Source organism: Varanus komodoensis, unplaced genomic scaffold (genome assembly GCF_004798865.1).
Source record: "Varanus komodoensis strain SLA01 unplaced genomic scaffold, ASM479886v1 scaffold8, whole genome shotgun sequence".
NCBI lineage: Eukaryota > Metazoa > Chordata > Lepidosauria > Squamata > Varanidae > Varanus > Varanus komodoensis.
Window position 1 is genome coordinate 24,912,808 of NW_025336481.1, and position 22,192 is coordinate 24,934,999.

At 38.9% G+C, this 22,192-nt stretch overlaps 1 protein-coding gene across 1 annotated transcript; it reads left to right on the forward strand.

The window, feature by feature from the left end:
* The first annotated feature begins 667 nt into the window (after positions 1–667).
* On the forward strand, positions 668–5,320 carry KERA (keratocan). Its single transcript, XM_044455762.1, has 2 exons — positions 668–1,544; positions 5,154–5,320. The coding sequence occupies exons 1-2, from the start codon at positions 668–670 to the stop codon at positions 5,318–5,320; spliced, it is 1,044 nt and encodes a 347-aa protein (XP_044311697.1).
* Positions 5,321–22,192: the final 16,872 nt, after the last annotated feature.

Here is a 22,192-nt window from a genome sequence, read left to right on the forward strand (position 1 = left end):
GAGCACAGTGGAATGATTGAAGGAAAGTAGATTTTTCTAGACTTCTAGGGAACATGACCAGCAAGCAGCTGCTAAAATATTCTTTGATCTGCCTCTTGCATATGATGAGATCCGGGCCTACAAAATCTAATCCAGATGCCCTTCTCATCTAGGAGGAAAAAAAAGAAGAAGAAGAAGAACACATGCGTTCTGCAAAGCAGGAAAGAATGATGGCTGGGTAGCTGTCTGTAAAGCCAGTCCTAATAGCTCACCTCTGTTCCAGATGACACAGAAGTCTCTGTACATGAAATATTTTGCCCTGCTTTGGAAGAGACTGGTTTAAAATGCTACTGAAAGCATTATGGGAAATGAATTCTTCGTAGCGCATATATATATATATATATATATATATATATGCATAAACAAGAACTGAATATGCACACAATTTATCTTACAAACAATGTTTAAGTAATTCAACGAAGACATATTCTATTTGGGGTTTGTAGATGACCCCTTTTTTTCCCTCTCGTGAAAACCCCATGACATCATGCAAGGCGGTATTTCACTCTTACAGAGATGACAGCTCTCCAATGGAGAGCTTGCTGCTGGTATTTTTGGGGTTGGGGGAGATACTGTAGAGATATACACCTTCTTATAACTATCTTTCCCCTTCTTTCTAAGGTAAACTATGAATGTAAAACTGTACTCCAGCCTTTTGGTAGTTCTCTTGACTAATGCAGCATGGACACAAAACATGTATGATGAGTCTGACCCATACGACTGGTCTTTCCACACCTTTGAGTGTCCACAAGAATGCTTTTGTCCTCCCAGTTTCCCAAATGCTTTGTATTGCGACAGCAAGGGACTGAAAGAGATCCCTGCCATCCCAGCAAGAATCTGGTATCTCTATCTTCAAAATAATCTCATTGAAACGGTTCCAGCCAAACCCTTTGTGAATGCCACACAACTAAAATGGATCAACCTGAACAACAATAAAATCACCAGCAATGGGATTGAAAAAGCCGTATTCAGCAACATGAAAAGTCTTCTCTACTTGTTTCTTGAAGATAATGAATTAGATGAGGTCCCTGCTCCACTGCCAATGAGCTTGGAGCAGCTGCGTTTGGCAAGAAACAAAATTGGTACAATCCCTGCTAGAGCCTTCAACAATTTGGAAAATCTCACAATGCTAGATCTGCATCAAAATAAGCTGTTGGACAGTACTTTCTCCAGTGACACCTTCCAAGGACTTAACAGCCTGGTGCAACTCAACATTGCTCGAAACTCACTTACAAAAATGCCACCCATCCTCCCAGCCAATGTAATGCAGCTGTTTTTGGACAATAACTCTATTGAAGCAATACCAGCAAACTACTTCGATGCGATGCTCAAACTGATTTTCCTTCGACTGAATAACAACAAATTAACTGATGAAGGTCTACCAAACAAAGTCTTTAATATTTCATCTCTTCTTGACCTTCAGCTCTCTTACAATGAGCTCACCAGAATCCCAGCTATCACTGCTCACCTTGAACATCTTCACCTAGATAACAACAGAATCAACAGTAAGTGGCTATCAGCAATCTAAGTCAAAATTTGTTGTAATGAAATAACATTGTCTTTCTTTTCTGTTTACAGCACTAAATCCTGAGCATAGCTGGACTAGCTGCTGACTAACATGTAAAGGCTTGTACTGCACATGGCATAGATGGGGGAGGAAAGCATTTTTTTTTTAATTTTAAACAATGTCTTTAATTACTCACAAATAGGTGTGTTGGAAACTAGAAAACTGAACCCACAGTTGCTTAATAGAACCCATCACAGTTTCTTTGATGTGAAATGTAAATTCAACAGCAAATTGTGTGTGGGCCCTATTATGTCTCCTAGTGGGGGATGCCTGTTTCTATAATAGTGAAGGAGAAGTGACATATGGGCATCATGCTGAGAATTGTCAATGGAGGCCAAGATGACTGGAAATTGACTGATTCTGTCAATGGCACCCAACTCAAAGCTATTTACTTTCTCATGTTGAAGAGGAAGGAAGGATGGGATTCATATTTAGCAGGCATATTGGCAGAAGATAAGTGGATCTGTAACTTCAGAAAAAGAACATTCCTGTACAAGAGTAAGAGCTTAAGTTGGTTGAAAGAGGTGGTGCGTAAGAGGATCAGAGGTAAGATTTTAAAAGGATGGGGAAATACAGGCCACAGAAAATGCCCAAGGTATGCAGCTAGATCTCTATGAGTTTCCCGTGACAACCTAGCAGTTGCCTTGCCAGCAAGCAGTGCATCCGTGTAAAATATCAGACTGGGAAAGAGCAGCCTCATCCACTTTGGATTTCAGTGGTGGCACAGGGACAAAGGAACAACTTAAAATGCTGAAGAAACCAGCCAAACATGAAGCTGTATGAGTAACATGCATGTGTATGGACCACAATTTTACAGGCTAAGTCATTGAGGAGGCATTCTAGAAAGCAGTGTGCCCATTTTAGAGATGGGAAACACTGAAAACCCATGTCCACCCATCCCAACACTGAAAACCCATCTGCCATGTTTATTCTTAAATCAAAGAATAAGCATGGCAGAGAACTCAAATTCCAGACAAGCCAGAATGCACAAGGAGCTGTGCTCAGGCGATAAATAGGCCAGGGCAGAAAATTCAAAACATATGTAAACCAGATCACTCAGAAGTGAGCCAGCATAGCCTTCTCCTGTTGATATACAAACAGACATTCGCTCATATCTACAACAGGGTTGTGCATACCAAACACCAACATACTAGCTGGCCACTGTAATGCACTTCAGTTCACGGAGCTGATTTTCTGCAAAGAAAAAAAAGCAAAAACTACATGGAAAGTTGTTTAAGTTATTCTGAGGTATTTAGAGAATATCTGAGCATACACAACAGGAGAAAACTCTGTATGCTTTGCAGATCCCAAGTGTTTCCAAGGTAAGAGGGGTCCATTTTGTGTGTGTGTGTGTGTGTGTGTGTGTGTGTGTGTGTGTGTGTGTGTTCACTAGCTTTTATCTGGAATTCCAAGGTTCACCAACTGAGAACTTGTTGCAAAAAATATATTAAGGAATTCTGAGTACAGGAATTTGTACTCAGGAATTTGTTTCAGCTTCATTCCATTATGGTGCTCAAAAGCTCTTCCACACACAAGCCTTCTCCTCTTCATCAGTACAATCTAAATGAGGGGAGGGTGTTTGCTGCTACCATTGTTAAATCATTGGAAGTCAGGAATACTTACTCATCTACTACAACTAGGACATCCAGGTCTATCTTCTGCTTCTCCCCAATTTAAAATGTGTCTTTTCAAAATATGCAAGTTAAAGTCACCTAATGTAACATATCAATAACTATGAACCACATGCTAATAACATGTCTTACCCTAGGAATCAGCCCCATTGAGTTGGGGTGAGCATGGAACAGGACCCTGAGGCTTAATAAGTACTTAGTGTAATGGCATTTGCCACTTTTGGGAGATTTCACAAATAACAATAAGGTAATCCATTTAGTTTAATACAAGTTTGAGGCGCACATATATTGCCACAATTAATGTTGTGCTCTGCTGGAACTGGCGAGATAAGTTATTCAGATGAATCCCTTTTATCTGGTAAAATAGCATTTTTTGTGTGAAATTGCCAAGTAACTTCCATTAATATCTTCACTGGTAAAACATATCTTAAGGAAAATAAGAGCAGGCACATCTGAGAAAAGGCAGCACCTTTGGGCCTTTGCGGCATCCATCCAGAGAGCTTAGGGAAAGGAGAAAAGAGCAAACTTCGCAAATGCTCAGCAATGGCCAGGAGAACATTTGCGCCACGGAGGCCAGTGCATCAACTCCGTCTGCCCATAGAGATTTCTGGGCTGGCCATGGTCACACATGCTCTACTGACATCCTATTTATACTACAAATGCATACACACATGTATTTTTAAAATGGTATTTTAGTTTTTCAACTGGTTGCAAGCCACCCAGAGATTACTGGGTAGATCAGCATGTACTTAGTAAATAAGTATGTAGGTCTGCTTCGAAAACTGTTCAGAAATTTCAGCTGGCACAGATGCTGTGACCAGAATGCTAACCGGGGCCAGTTAAATGGAGCACGTGACTTCAGTTTCACTGGTCACTGGAGTGTTCCAAGCAGAATGTCAAATACTGGTGATGACCTAAAAGTTCTATATGACTTGGGCCCAGGCTACCTGACACACTGCCCTCCCCCAGATTGTCACTAGCTTACATTTCTTCCTTCTGTAAGAAATGTAACTCCTTGGAACTCAAAGAGGCTTCCAAGTATCTTTTCCTTTACATTTCATCTTTGCAAGGAACCCTCCTAAGGTGTGGTAGACTGAGAGTGAGTGACTGGCCCAAAGTCTCTTAGCAAGTTTCACGGCTCAGAGGAGACCAGAACCCCATTCTCCGGAGTCGCAGTCCATAGGATCCAGCCTGTTTTTTAAGATTTTCCAAAGAGCCTCTTTATTTGAGACCTTCAGAATGGTGTGTGGAAGTAATCCCAGAGTGGGCCTTTTTTGGAGGCTTCTCTAAAGCTGTCCAACTGCTCCCATGGTAGGCTTTTCTCTACTGGTCTTCACCTTGCCCCAAAGACCACTTTATTCAAGAGAGGGATATTGTTGTTTTTGTAATTCTGTAGTTATGTTTTATTGTATTTTAATGTATTGCTTTATTGTTTTAATCAGTTTGCCTCCTGCCTGTAAGTCATCTTGACTACCATTGTTTGGTAATAGGGCAGGGTACAAACCAGATCAATAAAGAGGTCTCAGCTTTTTTAAAAAATATATCAGCTCCTTCCTTGTTGTGACAACATCATGTGAATGATGTTGGTGTTTTCTGAGGGTGGGTGGAATGCATGTGTGGAATCGAACAATTGACATGAGGGAAATTTTACCTCCCTGCACAGTTTTGCTATGAGGATTAATGCACTGTCATTTTTTCAACCATTTTTTCTGGCTGATGGTCAACCAGAAGCCAATTCTTGATTTACTTTGACTTTCTTACTTTCTGTGGGGGAAAAGGAAGAAATGGATGCTGAACTGTGACTATGTTGGCTCTCTGGAAAAATCTAAATTCACAATTACTTATTTGAAACATTTACCTTGTAAAGATTAGAAATTTGTCTCCCAATAACTTTTGTCATGTTTGCTTGTTTGTAGGTGTTAACAGCACTCAAATATGTCCAATTCCTATCCCAGGAGAACATGTCTATGAGAGAAATTTGCCACGCCTCCGTTATCTCCGTCTGGATGGCAATGAAATAAAACCTCCAATTCCATTTGACCTCATGCTTTGCTTCCGACTCCTTCAGGCTGTTGTTATTTAAGAACAGCTTAGTCTCACAGTTGTGCTTAAGGAGCAGGTTTTGCTGAAGTTAAACTTGTTAGACTTTCCACATGTTTCCCAGTTGTTATTTGAGATTACATCACAGTTGTATTTTTATTTTTTAAGGATGTGTTATTTTCTGTTCATTTGCAAAAGAACTTTCCTAGTGCTATCTTTACTTTAAAAGACAAAAGGATGCTTTTTCTGCTCTAACATATTTTCTAGTTATGAGCTCCACTCAGAGCTAGTAAAGTCAATACAAGTTTTGCCATTGTTGTACATTTTATGTATCTTGGCTTGTACATTCATGAATGATACATTCAAAATATATACTAAGCAACAGCAAAATATGTAATTTTGCCTTTTACTATCTTTATAAATATGAACACTGCTGAAAATGTCAGGTACCATGCTTCATTATCTCATTCCCACCATCAATTAACTGGTAAGATATCTTATTTGCAAGGTATTAACAGCTATTTTGCATGATTGGAGCCAACTATTGTTTTGGGAAAAAATAGCATGTACAAACACAAAATTTGAAAATTCAGGCACCTAAGAGCATGACATTCTGTCAACAGAGTTTAAAAAATAACATGTTCTTTATTCTTGCATAGATTGCAATATCAATGGAAATTTGAGGAAAGTTTCTAGATTATATTTGTGAAATTTCTCAACAGAATGTACATATCCAAAGAGTACCCAGTCATTTCCCTAGTTCACATATGTGAATTTTATTCTATGTAGCTTATATCTGGAACTTTATTTTGCTGTTTTGTGAAATCTGTGGCCCATTTAGATGAATGGTAGATGAATCACCAAATACAGTGGATCTAGGATTTCACCAAGGCCTAACTGAGCATAACCATGATGAATTGGAATATGTGTTCCAATTGCAATATTTTATGTTTTTTTCAGTTTATAGATTATACATTTTATTTTTTGCTGGATTTTATCTATTTCAAATGCTTTTGAAACTAAAATATGCATATCAACACAACATAATAAATGTTCATTTCCTTTCAAGTAATCTCTCACAAAATGTATATCAGAGGTGGGCAGCATGGTTTCCATGATGCACCTCCAGACAATTTTCTAGGCACTTGCCAAGGTACCCCAGTCTTCCCACTGAAAAAATAACAAATTTTCTTTCCAGAAGCAGGATCATTCCAAAGATCATGTCCAGTCACTGCAAACTTTATTTCCCCTGAATTATTTTGGCATATTTTCTTGGAAACTTTCTTAAGAAATGAAGATGGCAGAGGGCTACAGACCAATGCTTCTGCATTGTATCCAGTCATCAACAAAAGGAATTCTGCTTGGCAAGCAGGGGACAGGAAGAGCAGTTGCAAGGTGGGGGGCAAAGGAATGAGCAAAAGAAAGACAACAGCATTTGGGGAGTCAAGTGGAAGCAACTGAAGGGGGTGCAGTTCAGAGAGTTGTGCTTGTATATCTCAATGAATGGGTATTCTGTGCATGTGAGAAAGATTAGGGAAGATTGTGAAAAATCCTGGAAAAGAATATGATTTTTCATGTACTCTTGATGAGGAACAGAAGGGAATGATGTGTGTGTATGCATGTACACATTCATGATAGAAACATTTAGGGGGCGGTATGGATGGGTGGATGCATGGAAGATGGATTCACAGAAGCATCCAGTGTGTATACACATCCGGTGGGAGGGATAAAAGGAAATACAGCAGGATGAGTGGCTGGAAGAATGGGTTGAGAGAAGCAGTTTGCCTTCTGTGAAATCAGTTTTTGTTGGTACTAGGAAGAGTGTGCTGTTTAGTGCACTGGAGCTCAGAGAGTACAATAAACTATAACAGTTTGCCTCTACCTTATACTCAGCATTTTTGCAGGGTATTTGTCCATTTATTTATTCAGTGTGCAATGCAAAACAAACAAACTACACCAAACAAACAAACTGCATCAGGAAAGGAAAGGAAAATATTTGAACAATATTTTAAAAAATATCCATGGCTCTGATTACATTTATATTATATATTTCCATATGTTAATATATAAGACAACATATTATCTTTATTAACAATAATTATGCCTATACTTCAACAAAGGCACCCAAAATATCCATTTGTAAGTTACACCTAAAGGCCACCTATTCAAAAATGGAAAGTGTCATTAAACCTTCTACTCATTCTGTTACTACAGGCGGTTTTTAATCGTTCCAGTGTTTCAATTTTAATCTTTTAACTCTCAAAAGGGCATGGAAAATCCATGTACGTTGTCCTTGCATTAGATTCCAAGTGGTGAGTAGGTTATTAGAAAGAACATATGTATCTTTAAATATTAAATAGCTTTCCATTTTAAAAATCTGAATTATTACCTCTTTCCAAAAGAAAACTGCCTTTGGGCATTGCCAAAACAAATGGAAAAGACAGCATTAGCAACAATTCAGCTCCAACAATTGGCCAATTTAATTAAACTTTTATTAAAGAGATGCTCTAGTGTTCAATATACTTGAAATATCCGTAATCCTTCGTAAAATAGAAAATAATGATTCACTCAATTGGTTGCATGTTTTCTTGCCTATTCCTTAATTTGTTAATGCATAAAGTTAATCATTTGCATCAAGGCTGAAATGTAGTTCCAGAATAAACAATTGAAGAACATTAGCATGAAGAAAAGTACTTATCCTAACATGCTATGCACAAATTCATGGATAGTATTAAAGAGATGGATATTAGGGGTCATGAATATTAGGGTTTTGTGTGGCAGCACACAAAAGAGATTCCAAACATAAATACCAAAGGGGAAAGAGGACATCTGCCTCTGGTAGCTTTCACAAGAAAAAAACGAGACTCTGATGGTCCTAACACTGGCTTTAGGAGTTTCATTTTAAGCTACTTCTGGAGGAAAATCAAAATGTCTCAGTGTTGCAAAGATGAATTTCTAATACATTTCACCAGTAGGCCTTCCCTGCATCCAGAGTGATAATACCAGCTGTGTCTTTTCTAGCCTGATTTAATGAAAAATCAGCCATCAATCTAAGATCATCAGCCCCTTGCCTGTGAATACAACCTGGTTCATTTGCAGTAGTTCTCTGTCACTGAACTGTCACAGAAACAAGTAATAAGATTTCCATTTATATAATTGTTGTCACTCATAATTATTTATTAATTATATCTCTAACCTGCCTTTTTTCCTTCCAAGGAACTCAAAGTGGTTTACAGAATTCTCCTCCTCCTCTCCTTGTCTTACGCTCGCAACAACCACCCTGTTGGGTAGGTTGGGCAGCGAATTGTGACTTTCCAAAGTTACCCAGGTAGTATATGGCTAAGTGGGACAAGAATTCAAAGCTCCTGAACCCCAGTTCTGCACTCTTAACCACTATACTATACTAGTTCTCTCTAAACCAACATTGCTTCTACACAAAATATATTGCTACATGTATTTATAATGGTGAATGTTATATTTACCCCACAAGAGAACTATGATGATGGTGGTGATAACGTTGTTAAATAAAGGTGAATCCCTAGTTTTGTTTTGTCACATACCCAATTTTGAGCACAAGGACATGCTGTTATATTCCTAACTACAAAGTGTAAAAATGCTCCTTATTCTGTTACTGTGAAGCCAGGAATTATCCTGGCTAAGATGGTATGGCCATCTCAAAAGCATGTAATGACTTTGCCAACAAAGCTAATCCAACAAGGGTCAAAGGATACATAAAAATCTAAAACCACTCCAGAATGTCAGTATATGATCTAGAAAGAAAACTACACAGATCTTCAACCCCCGTAATTGAGGTTATTCCTTCGAAGGCTTTTTTCCCAAAATGAAATTTAAATGGCGCCTGAAAGTTATAATGTATTTATACCGAAAACCATTATTAGAGATATCTGGTCCAGCATGCTGATCACACAGTGACCACCAGGGCTTAATGCTTAAAGATATTTCAGCAATTGTGTAATTGAGCTACAAAGCTACAATAGCTTAAAGACAAGCAGAGTAGCTCAAAGGTGGGGGAGGGAGGAAACGGGATGTCCAAAAACAAAGGAATTTCTTTCTTCTTTAATAGTTGCATATATTCTGATGTGTGTGAAATTTTCACAATGCATGACAAGTAACATTTGTTAATATTCCCTCTTCTATATAGCTATTAAAATGTTTTTTCCTTTTGACATAATCAGAAAAAAATAAAAAGGGAGTATGTAATTAAACTGTCATGAGATTTTTAATGAATTATGTATTTTAAAAAATAAATTAAATATGTAAAATAAATAACTTCAGCAGCATTTTACTAGTTATTTCCAAGACTGCTTATTGTATGCACTGCATCAATGAAACAAACTGGGAGATAAAGACAGATTTTTCCCTTCCAGATGCATAGTAGTCTTCTTTTTAAAATGTTGAACCCAAAGACAATTTCATGTGTATGAGCATTTCCTAAAATGTGTCCTTGTGGAAACTTAGTTATTTGCATATTTTTTTCTCATATAAAAGGGTGATGGCTTTGAGCACATAGTTTCTTCCACAAAGATGCAGATTATACTATAGGGGTGGATGTGTCATTTATGAAGTAGCACTAAGCTGATGCCTTGGATGATTTTACCATTAGCTCATGCATCAAATCTTTCAACAGGTCTTGTTGCCACAAAATCACCAATAAAGCATGAGCCTTGACAGCTGGCTTTCTAATAGTACACATGCATTTGGTATTTAATATTCAGCTTTCCTTCCAGCCCCCTACAAATACAAACAAATGAAAACGCTAGTCATGTCAGTGAGAGAAAAAATGTGATAAATATCTGTCTCAAGTATATATTAGATCAAATGAGCATACATGGAGTATTCGGCCACCAATCAAATTATGCATTGACAAGTTAGATTAAAATGGCCTGAGAACAAAGAGAATTGATGAAAAATATAAATAATTAATCTGGAGTTATTCAATATACTAACAAAGTTTTAACTTCAATCTATTCTTGAAACAATTTAATAGAATATAAATAAGGACAGGGCCATAGCAACTTTTCCTAATTGTACAATTTTGGGATATTGATGGCTTTGTGTATAGAAACTGAAGATGGGAAAAGGCCATTCAATCATACATGAAATAGAAATTGAACTTGAGTTCCAGGCAGTGTAAATTAACATTTAGCAAAGTAAGCTATAAGCCAACACTACAAACTGCTTATTAAAAATTAAAACTAAAATAATTAGTAAGGGGAATACTTGAAATTCTATTAAGATTAGCCATAGCAGTTGGAAAAGTGAACAAGTATTCTTGAACCATATCCATTTGTCCATTTATGCACCAGATGCAAGAAATTTGTACAAAAACCAATGGTATATCTGGAAATAATTAGATCAGCTATCACTGGCAAGTCTAAAGGAAAAGTTTGCAAAAGTGATGTTTTATATATGAACATGTCTCAGATTTCATGGCTGGAGAAGAAAAAATCTGCTACAAATAAAATTTTATATCATATGGTTATGCATTTTATTCAGTGACCTCCCAGATATACTTAAAATGCACTTCATATTAAGTCACTTAGAGTATAATTAAAAGAAGCATCCATGAAGGTGATTCCGTTACAGCACAATCATATGATGTTTACTTTAAAGTGAGTCCTAGCATGGTCGGTGGGCTTTAGTTTCTAGCAGTTGTGTTTAGGATAGAGCCTAATAGTAAGAGATGCTAGTAACAGTGGGCTTGATCAAAACTTGGCTGCTTGTAACTGGGCTGACAGAAGCAGGCTTCACTGCCCCTTCTCCCCTCACTACTACTCATCCTATCCTTTGGAACACAAAGAGCTGATGGACCTTCGGAATAGGGCAGCCATGATGCAAGGGGGAGAGTTTTTGTCATGTGCCATCATTTCGTCTTCAACCTATGGTGACTCTGTGAATAAGCTATCCATTCAGCTCTTCCAAAGCTGTTCCTTCCCTTATGGATTCAATTCATTCCATATTTAGTCTTCCCTTTCAACTTCTCTCTTCTGGGTGAAGGGAGGGATCCCCCAAAATTGAAGAGATCGGGTCAGCTTTCATGATTGGAGCTTCGTTCACAGAATGGCCTATACCCGATTTTTGTTGGGAAAGATCCTATACCTGAGGATCACAGGTATAAGATCCTCCTATACCTGAGGATCTTCCCATCCTCATCAACAATCTATGCAATGAAGTAAGGTCCTCCAGCTTTCATGCAGCTTTTTCAGGAGGCTGGAGGAGCAGCTATGGAACAGGGAACTCTCCTACCACTATCCCAGAAGCTCGGAGGTCCCCATTTTTGTTCTTGTGTTGATACTGCAGGGTATGCTAGGCTGAAAGAGACTCACACACCCAAGGTAGGGGTTGAGTAGGACATTGAACCCAGGTCTGTCTGCTCTAAAGCCAAGACTCCGACCACTCCACTGTACAGGGTATCTTTCAGTGTGGTTGTCTTTGAGGCATACTTCTTAGAGAGCACTATCAAGTAAAGGGGAGCATTGCTGAGTGAAGAATGTAGAAGCAAAGTTAAAGTGCCTGAGGACCAATCTAACGTGATGTGCAGGATCACAGATTGGCTCACCCAATCTCTTTCCCTCTATTTAAAAGAGCTGCAAGGACATTATTTTGACTCAGATCTTAAGAATATAAGAAGAGCTATGCTAGATCAGACCAAGGTCCTTCTAGTTCAGCATGCTGTGCTGTCACCCAGCTGCCCAAGGGAAATCCACAAGCAGTGCAGAAGAAATCTCCTGTCCAAGTTTCCCAGTAGCTAACGCACCAGGAATACTACCTCTGATATGAAGGATCACATACAACCATCAGCATTAGTAGCCACTGATAGCCTTATCCTGATGAAAGCTGTCCAGATTGGTTGCCAACTATAGTGAATACCATAACTTAACCATGTGCTGGGTGAAGTACTTCTGGTATTGGAGCTAAATCTCCCACCAATCAGCTTCGTGGATGACCCTAGGTGCTAGTATTATGGGAGAAGAAGAAAAACATCTCTCCACTTTGTATAATTTTGTATACTCCAAAAATGTTTTCTCTTACTTTTCCTTTGTCTAAGCTAAACAAATCCAGATATCGTAATCTTGGCACTGGGAAAGGGGTTTCAACCATTTTTCTCCATTCCTCCCTTTAACACAGGAATCACAATGAAGAAATCTAAATTATTCCCTTGAACCTGCTATTATTTATGAAGTTGTGGGGGCAGGTACAATACAATATTTGTCTTCTTTCAAGCACGGGGTGCGGGGTTGCATCAATGAAAAGCATGTCAACAGCACAGGGGTGAAGCACAAGCCCCCCTCCCCATGTGCTGCAGCTTGACTCCAAATCAAGCTGCTGGTGGAGGGGAGCTGCTTTTAATTAAAGAATACTACATCATGTCTAGTTTGGCTCTAATGCAAACATTTTTGAATGTCTTCATTGACTGGAGGCGTTCTACTGCTGGAAGTCAGCACAGGAGCATTGAATGTTTATGATTAAGAAGCTCCTTCACAATGTGTTTAAGTGCACCACGACTCCTAAGAGCTTTTGACTGAGAAGAGCTTTTGACGGAGCTTTGGAAGAAACACTGAGCCTTAAACAGAATTTTATTATTGATGCATTCCTAATCTTTACATTCTGAGTTTTCAGCCAAAACTGTCTCCTGAATGACTTGCAAAGATATCCATCGCAGAATATAGAGATAGACTGCAAGTAGAGACCTTTTAGATTTGCAGGATGTAGGATTTGGGCAGGAAAAGGAAAGGAACATTTATAATTTGCTTGCTTGGTTAGGGCATTTGTTTTGCTCTTGTGATGCCCTAGTTTATTCACTTTTGTACTTTTTTTCTCCTTAAAACCAATCAATACTACATCAATATTCTGGCAGCCTGAATGCATGAATGTGTTTGATGGCTCCTAGACTTGGACACATGGAAATATCAGTTCATGGGGAGAAGAGCAAATAGTATGGCTCCATCCCTGAAATTATATGCCTGTGAATCGTTCAAAGATGCTAGTGGATCACTTACAGGTAAATACTCCATGGATTTCAGAGCATTTACAAAGAAAAAAATTAGAATTCAATTCTAAGCATACATGCTCAACAACAAACAATTACTTTAACAAAATGCATAATTTTAGTGTACTGTCTTGATTATCCTAATATGGAAATCTAATTATCTTCTTAGAGCTCAAAAGAAAGTGAAAAAATAGAGACTGTAACCCTGGAGTTTAAAAAAAAACATTCTGAACACATTCTATCTTATCTTCACCAATAACATATTTTGCATATTTCATGCCCTAATCTTGTCCCTGCACATCTTCCATGTGCTTTGCTATGCTATGCTAAACATGCTTTGAAGGATCATTTATTCTGAAAGACTGTTTTAAAACCCATTAAATAATGCTATATATGCTCTCTGTCTCTCTCTGTCTCTCTCTCTCTCTCAACTTGAGACAATTCAACAGTCTTCCTGTTTGTAGCGCTTTATGTATCCCTCTGAAAATTCAGTGGGAGCCAGTGATGCTGCTACAGAGCCTCCATTTTTGTCAAAGTGCTATATGACAAGCAGTAAACATGACTACTAGTAGTGGACATCGGAAAGAAAAAAATGTTAATGGCAACTGAATTATGGAAAATTGTTGTAAACAGCCCAGTAAGCTTTGGTGGCATATATTGTGTGGTATAAAACTGTAATGAACAAATCAATGAAAATAAACTCCACAGAAAGCAGAAGTAGTTAGCATCCATATGCATCATATACCAGAAACCCATCACCTTCCTTCATTGGCTGGAGGATCCCTGATACGCTTGATTGCCATTGGTATGGTGTTTTCCTTTTCAGCAAAGGAAAACATCATACCACATCAATAGGCAGCATGGTGAAGCTACACACATACAACTGACAACAGTGATAAAGTTTTACTCCCAGCAATCATCAGTTGCTGGATTAGGAGATGGAAAAATACAGTGTGCATTCTATGCCAAAGTTGTTAGCCTTTATGAAAATAAAGAGTATTGAAGATGATGTTGAGTTCTGTTTATTCACATGCCTTTCACATTTATTTCTAACTTTGTAAGCATGAAGTTTAGCATCAGACTATTCAAATGTCATTATTTCTATTGGATGGAACTATGTGAGACATCAGCTGGGATTTTAAAAATTGCAATCCCTTGTTACCCTCCCTCTCACCTCAGTTTCTTATCATACATTTTGGACAGGAGGTTTGTGGGACTCAAAAGCAAACAATAACCATACCAACAGCTGGAACCAGAAGATAAATATTTCCCATATGGAGATTTTAGAAAACAAAAACAAAGTGACTTTGAGACTTTCAGACTGGAGTCAGATTTCTATCCCAAGTTCTTTAGTATTGGTGCAGGGGGATGGGAGGGAAATAAAATTTGAAACAAAATCTTATCCAGAACCACAAAATAAACCAGCAAATTTTCTAAACTATGAGACCACACAACAAATAACAGAACTTAAACCATTCTACTATGACTTCAGGTTAATCACGCTATCACAGACCCCACTCCGGGGTGTGTGTGTGTGTGTGTGTGTGTGTGTAAATAACATTCCTCTAACAAACAGCAGTACAGCCTGAATTCCACTGGGGTTGTTGCAGAACAGAACAAAAAGCATCCTGACAATGTGTTCTCCCCATTCAAAATTATCTAAATCTTCTTACAGATAAGCATGTAAACACTGATCAAGTAACAAAGGAACCAGATTGTGAGTTTGAATAAAGGTATATTTTTTCCTACAATCACACTCAAATGCCATGAGACTGTAGGAAAAACACAAAAAAGAAGTAAGACTCAATAATCACACAACCTCTGTGCTCTCTGTGAATTAAATTGGAGAGTACCTGTTTAATTAGGACCACATTTGAACTCCAAAGGATGTTGTTTATTAGAACCCCACGCCCTTCAGTTAATCCTGTTGCCTTTCCATTGGGGTTACCCTGAACTCTTTTTGCTTTCTGTTCTTTGTGAAAGGGAAGGGTGACTTGATAGAGCTGAGCTGGTAACTGAAGGGGTGCTGCATTTTACTCTGAACTGAGTAGTGGCTAGTTGGGTAGAAACTACTCAGTGTAAAAGGCTGATAAGAGTGACTAGCAGGGGAAACACTTCTGTGTAGTGGTCGCCTGTTTGGAATACCCCCCTTCCCAGAACAGGGAGATCCACCTGGCATCTTCACTGTATATCTTTAGATACCACACAACACTTTTCTTCTGGCAGGCATTTAAAATCTTTAATTTGCTGTCTTTATTCTGGTTTTACTGCTGGCAACTTAATGATTTCAGTGTTTTTACTGGCTGCATTGTTATGTTGTCTGTTACTTTATCATTGTTTTGCAGGGATATGACTATAAACAGATCAAATTGCATTTATCAGTTGGGCAATATGCAAGTCTAAAAAATGATAAGGCTATAATCAAAGAGGTAGTTACTCTGTAGACAGGAGCACCATAAATAACATATTCCCATGGAAGGCCTCTTTTCCCAACCTCTATTGAAGCCAACATCCCTTGGAAGAAAGTCTGGTACCTAGAATCCTCCAGAGGAAAATTGCTGAAATATGCAAGCCAACAATAATTTCTGGAACAAAAATTCTACTTGCCATGTTTTACTCTATGGTTTTCCTCTGTGACCCTTCTCCATCGTCATCTTAAACTTCTTTATCTCCCCTAATCTAAACAACCAATGGATTCCTTATCATTCTAAGTAATCCGCAGCACCACAAGCGCAATGTTTAGCAGCTCTGTTACTTTAGCACTTCAATTCAAGTTCTAATTTTTACTCCTTATTGACATAACTGAACTTGAAGGCCCTGTGCTCATCATTTTATTTTGCAGTTCTTTGTTTGCCCACGGGATGCTCAAACCAAAACATTTTTCTCAGTTGTTTGAACAATGTTACTCTTGACAAGGAACAGTGGAAACATAAACAGTAGGATAGCAGTAGCTTCTCAGAATAATGTAACAGCTAGAGATTAATATTTATTTATTATTTCTATACTGCCTCACAGATGAAGCTCTCTGGGTAGTTTACACAGTCCATAAAAACAGATGATAAAAAACAATGAAAATATCACAACATCAGAAAAAAACATTTAAAAGTTTAAAACAGCTAAAGCAGATAATAAAAACAGACAATAGGAAGGAATGAGCAAAAAGAGTGACCCTGGAAAACTCTTGGTGATCCCCATCAAGCCCCGCAGAGGTCAAGTCAGTCTTTAAAAGTCTCAGAAAAGAGGATCATCTTAATCTGGCACCAGAAAAATGACAGCTTTGGCACCAGCTGGGCTGAAATGGGGAGGTAATTTCATAGATGGAGGTCCACCACCAGGAAAGCCCTCCATTGCCACCCTCCATGCTTCCCTTGGAGGTAACACTCGAAGGAAGTCCCCAGAGATTAAGCATAGTCTTCCAGGTGGCTCTCAGTTGGGAGAGGCACTCTAATAGATGTTGTGATCCTAAGCCATGAAACTGCACTTTGAAATGGGACCAGAAGCATACAGGTAGCCAATGCAAGAGGCCAGAACATGTCTTAGATGTTCAGAATTGTGTGTCCCAGTTATTGAACTGGCTGCCACATGCTGCACCAGCTACAGCTTCTGAACCATCTTCAAAGGCAGCCCCAGTTTAGAGATTACCAGAGCATAGACTACTAAACCCTGTCCAGGTAGGGGTGCAGCTGGGCCATCAGCTGAAGCTGGTAGAAAGCACCTGGAGCTGCCAATGTCACCTGAGCCTCAAATGATAAAAATGAATCAAGAAGAATCCCCAAGCTATGAACTATTCCTTCAGAGGGAGCACAATCCTATCTAGAACAGGTTCAGCACCTCTACCCCCAGTGCAGTCAAAGGAACCACCTATCAACCACACCTCCATTTCAGTTGGTTGGCTCTTATCCCATCCATTGTTGCAACCAGGCAGTCATTTAATACATCCACCACTTCACCTGCAGATGTTGATGAAAAGGAGAAATAGAGCTGCATGTCATCAGCATGCTGATGGCAATGGACTCCAGATGACCCCAGTCAGAAGCTTTATGTAGATGTGGAATAGCATGGAGGACAGAGCAGATCTCTGAGGAACTCCATGCAGGAGAATCCATGGGCCTGAGCAATATTTGCCAAGCACCACCAAGTAGGGGAAGGACCACTACAACGTAGTGCCACCCACTTGCAACTCATATAATTGCCCCAGAAGGATCCCATTGTCGATGGTATCAAAAGCTACTGAGAGTTCCTACAGTATCAACAGGGTTGCATCCCCCCATCTCTCTCCTGGCATAGGTCATCATATAGCATGACTAAGGCTCTTTCTGTGCCAAAACCAGGCCTGCACCCTGACTGAAATGGGTCTCGATACTCAGTCTCATCCAAGAGAGCCTGAGCGAATTGGCAACCACCCTCTCTAGAATATTGCCCAGGAAAGGGATCTGAAGTTATTCAGATCTTCTGGATGAAGGGAGAAGTGATCTCTTTAAGATAACATGTGACCACTCCCTCTCACAAGACGGCATTAATGACCTCCCTGGTCTAGCCAGTTGTTCCTTACCAGCTTTTATAAGCCAGGACAGACAAGGATCTAATACAGAAATGATTGCATGAACATTTACAAGCACTTTGTCCACATTCTACAGCTCTACTAACTGAAACTCATCTAGCAACACTGGACCAGGCTGTGCTCTGATCTGACAGATTCAACTACTATAACTCTGGAGTCCAAGTCCTGGCAGATTTTTTCCTGGAAGTGCCCAGCAAGTAAATTACAGAATGCCTGAGATGGTTCCAAGATGTCCCTGGGCCCAAAATGTAATAAGCCATGAACAATCTTGAAAAGCTCCACTGGCCAGAAAAGAGAAGATTGGATAGGTGCAATGAGGTATTGATTCTTTGCTGCCCTCAGTACCTCAAAATATACTTGATCAAAGGTGCATAACAGATGTTTGTTGCACTCACCTGGGGTGTTATTCTCTCTGCGTTCAAACCGTCTCCTAAGTTGTTTCATCGCCCTCCATTCCAAGGTGTACCAAGGAGCTGTACGTGTTCTGCAACAGAGAGGGCACTTAGGAGTGATCATGGCAAGTGCCCAGGTTGTTTCTGCATTCCATAGGGTGTCCAGGGCTTCGACAGGAGCACCAGCCACATCAACCAGAAAATCCCCCAAAGCCCCCTGGAAACCATCCAGATCCATTAGCCTCCTAGAGTGGACCATTCTGATAGGTTCCCCCCCACTCTTGTGGAGAAGAAAATCCACCATCAATCTAAATCTCAGCCTGTGGCGATCTGACCATGAAAAGGGGACTTATTTCAAATCCCCCATTTTCTGAGTACCAACCTCATATCTAACTGAGAAGACCAAGTCTGAGTTGGACCACTGACGGGGCGCAGTGCCATGGTTGTCGTGGTGGCCATGAAATCCTGAGTGAATGTTGAAGTCCCTCAGAAGCAACAGCCTTGAGAACTCCAACATCACATCTGAGACCTCTTCTGTCAGCTCAGGTAGGGAGATTGATGGGTTGTAGGGTTGGCTGTACACCAGCAGAATCCCCAATCTTTCCTGCTGGTGTAAACACGCAGGTTAGTCATTAGATGGAAAGGGCCCCTGGAGATACATTCATCTCTAGGATAACCTGCTTGTAAAGAAAAGAGAAGGGAGACTGGCTGCTAGCTACCAAAATTGGGCTACAGAATGAAACCTGTTCTTTGTGTACAAAAGCATTCCAAAAAGAATTGAACTGTCAAAATGTAGCAAAATAATCTTTGAAAACTCACAAATAATTTATCTTCCGGACTGTTGTTGTTGATGATGTTGTTGTTGTTACACTGCATTGAAATAGTGTTCTATGCAAAATTCATATCATATGGAATGCATTGTATCAGGATTAAAATTTCACAATAATTAGTGAAGAGGAAAAACCTTCTGGTCATTAAACAAACTCTGTTGCAAAGTTTTCAGTGGGGGATAATTGCATCAAATGATTTAGCTGTGAGCTTTTTGCATGGCCTTGAGCAAGTCATTTTCTTTTAGCCTCAGTCCTTCATATATTTAATTGGAATATTAACCTTTGCTCAAATTCTTTGCCAGGATGGGTTTGGTAATTACTGCAAAACAGTTTGCACAATAGAAGTCCAGTTGGCATGATAACATCATATTGTTCTAAAGAATAAAACAAGTATTTTGTTCATAGTACAAGTAATGAGTTTAAACTTCTTTTTCTCAATAGCACACTTCACACTGTTAAAAACTTTCTGTTTATTCTTGGAAATGATGAGAATGAATGAATGAACTGATGCAGTAATTAATTTTAAAATGCATCCTGTTCCTTCAAAAAGTGAATTGCACCCTGTTACAGCATTATCTTTTGCATTCAGAGTTTTTTCAGAAGATGTGATATAAAGAGGTCTAAGCATCAAGACATTTCTCAAGATTGGAGCTTACTGTACCACCTCCCACAATCCAGGCACCCCACTGCCATTGGTTAGGGTCAAATACCACAGGCTCTGCATTCAGAGTACCTCTGTGCCATTTGAGCAAGCAAACGCCAAAGGTAGGTTTTCTATTTCTTGCTTCCTTGAAAAGTTACCTATTTTACTTTTACAGGTATGTAAGTTTTACTGTTTTGAGAAGAATCATAATTATGAAGTTGTACTTTTTATTTGCTTTTTACTTGACTCTTTGTTAGGGTCTTCCTGTGAGAAATACATAATTTCCTTCAAAATATTTAACAGCTCTTGTGGATGCCAATATAATTAGAGCATGTTCCAATATTTTGCTTATAAAAAAAGAAACACAGAAATTTCACAGCTGCTTTAGGCAGCCAGGCAAATTTACAGGTGTATTAGTTGGTGTAGACATATAATTATATTGATAATTATAACTTATATATAGGAATTATACAGTTATCTTCCTTAAGAGCAAGTCTTTACCAGTCAGGTATGCTACCAAAATATCAGGTAATTCTCAAAGTTCCAATTATGAATAATTTTCAATATATCTGTGTATTAATACAGTAGTGCCTGAAAATTAGTGGTATTTCATCTTTTTCTCTTTTACCACATAGATATCCTTATCTTTTAGGGGAAAAATAAAGTATAGTTCAATGTTTTAGTTTGATGTACCTTGATCTAAAAAGAGGTTTCAGATATACCTGCAATCAGGTGTTCTAAACACAATTTTTCAATCTCAGCTTTCTATTTTACATTTAGAGCAGGGCTTTGTTTCAGAGGGTTTGTCTGAGAATGTCAAAAAAGATTTGTTCAAACACTTTACAAGTTAAAAGTTGTAGACAATATAAAGAGGACTGATAAAATTAGTACAGTATCAATGAATAAGAATCAATACAATATTTTGAAATTATTGTATAGGGGGAAAATGCTCAAGGTAGACTTTCCTTATTCATTTAAAAAATAGCAGTTTTTCTTGTCAAACCATTGAGAAAGTCAAGTAGGAAATGTCAGCATAATATATCAGTAAAGTCATGTTTAGGCAAAGCCAGAACACTGTAAATAAATCAGTGGTAGAAAGGCACAACAATTAACCCTTGGTTAAAGGGCAAAGAGATCCAGCTGCTTCTAAGTTCTGTCTACTAACTAGTTAAAAAATTAAAAGCTCATGAGAGAAAAATGTGTGCCTTGTGCTTTTCAATGTGCCCATTGGAATTTCATGCCTTCGTGTGTAAACCTGTTTCACAAAGGCCTTCTTTCAAGAGGTTTAAGATCCGTTTGAGTCTAGGTGCCTCAAAAGAAAAAGTGTCTCATGAATTTCTAATATCATGCACTGTGCACTGTTATTTAAGTACAGCTTATGAATGAATAAGAAGTCATGAGTTAAATATTCAGTTTTTAATATGGTAGATCTGTACACATTTAATCTTTCCCCATATTTCTGTAACTCTACTATTCAGCATATGCTGAATGTGACTACTGTGATTTTCTATAAGAGTATTTAAAATGTGAAATGGTCTACTTTAAAATCATGAGTAGAGACTGTTAACATTCAGACCACACAGCTCCAGTCCAACAAAAGTAATTTGGAATTAAGTTCCATTAACATCATCGAATAGTTCTGAGTTGCAACCAACAAACCACATTGATTTCAGCTTACGAGTCACTAAGCTTACTTGGACTGTGACCAGCATTTTTCATCAAATTCAATATCATGGTCTAAGTCTGCTGGAGATCCCAAGGAAAGAAGGTAAAAAAATAGACACAACTTAGTCTGTTACTGAATGTGAAGGTCCAGGTGCAAACGCTGTGTATGCCCAGAAGAACTTCCTTCATGGCCATTCACATTGCCGCCGCCACCTACATGAAGCCCATTGGAGCAGAATGCATGTAAGAGCCCAATCTGGAGTCAAGCTTTGTACAAACATTCCAGCTGAGTCTTGTACACTACAATGCTCAGGCAGCTGGAAACCCAGTGGTTGGCGCTGCAACTTCCACATGTTACTTTTGTCTGAATCATGATGTGATCTTGTCATGCTTCAGAAGCAAACTGCACCTGTATGTTTGTGCTACAGGTAGGGAGACCATTAGATGCCCTGGACTAGCAATCTTTACCAGGAGTGGCCACATCACTAAACAGGGCCCAAAGCTGACAGGTAAGTGGATTGTGCAACTATATAGTGGCCTTATTGCAACAATGTGCTGATCGCTGGATCTCAGTGGGCATTCTCACAGGCTTGTCCTACTTAATCTTCAGAGGTCCCAGACCATATCTTGGTTCTGTAGGCACTGCACTAAGAGCTGCTGTAGGAAGCCTTCCCTCCAGCATGGACTGTCTGTTACAAGCTACACCTGGCACAGAACTGGAGCACGGCTATGCACCTGCATTTCCCACTGGCCATACAGTTCTATGCGGGACCAAAATATATAAATAGAAGAACTATAATTTGGAAAGAGCTA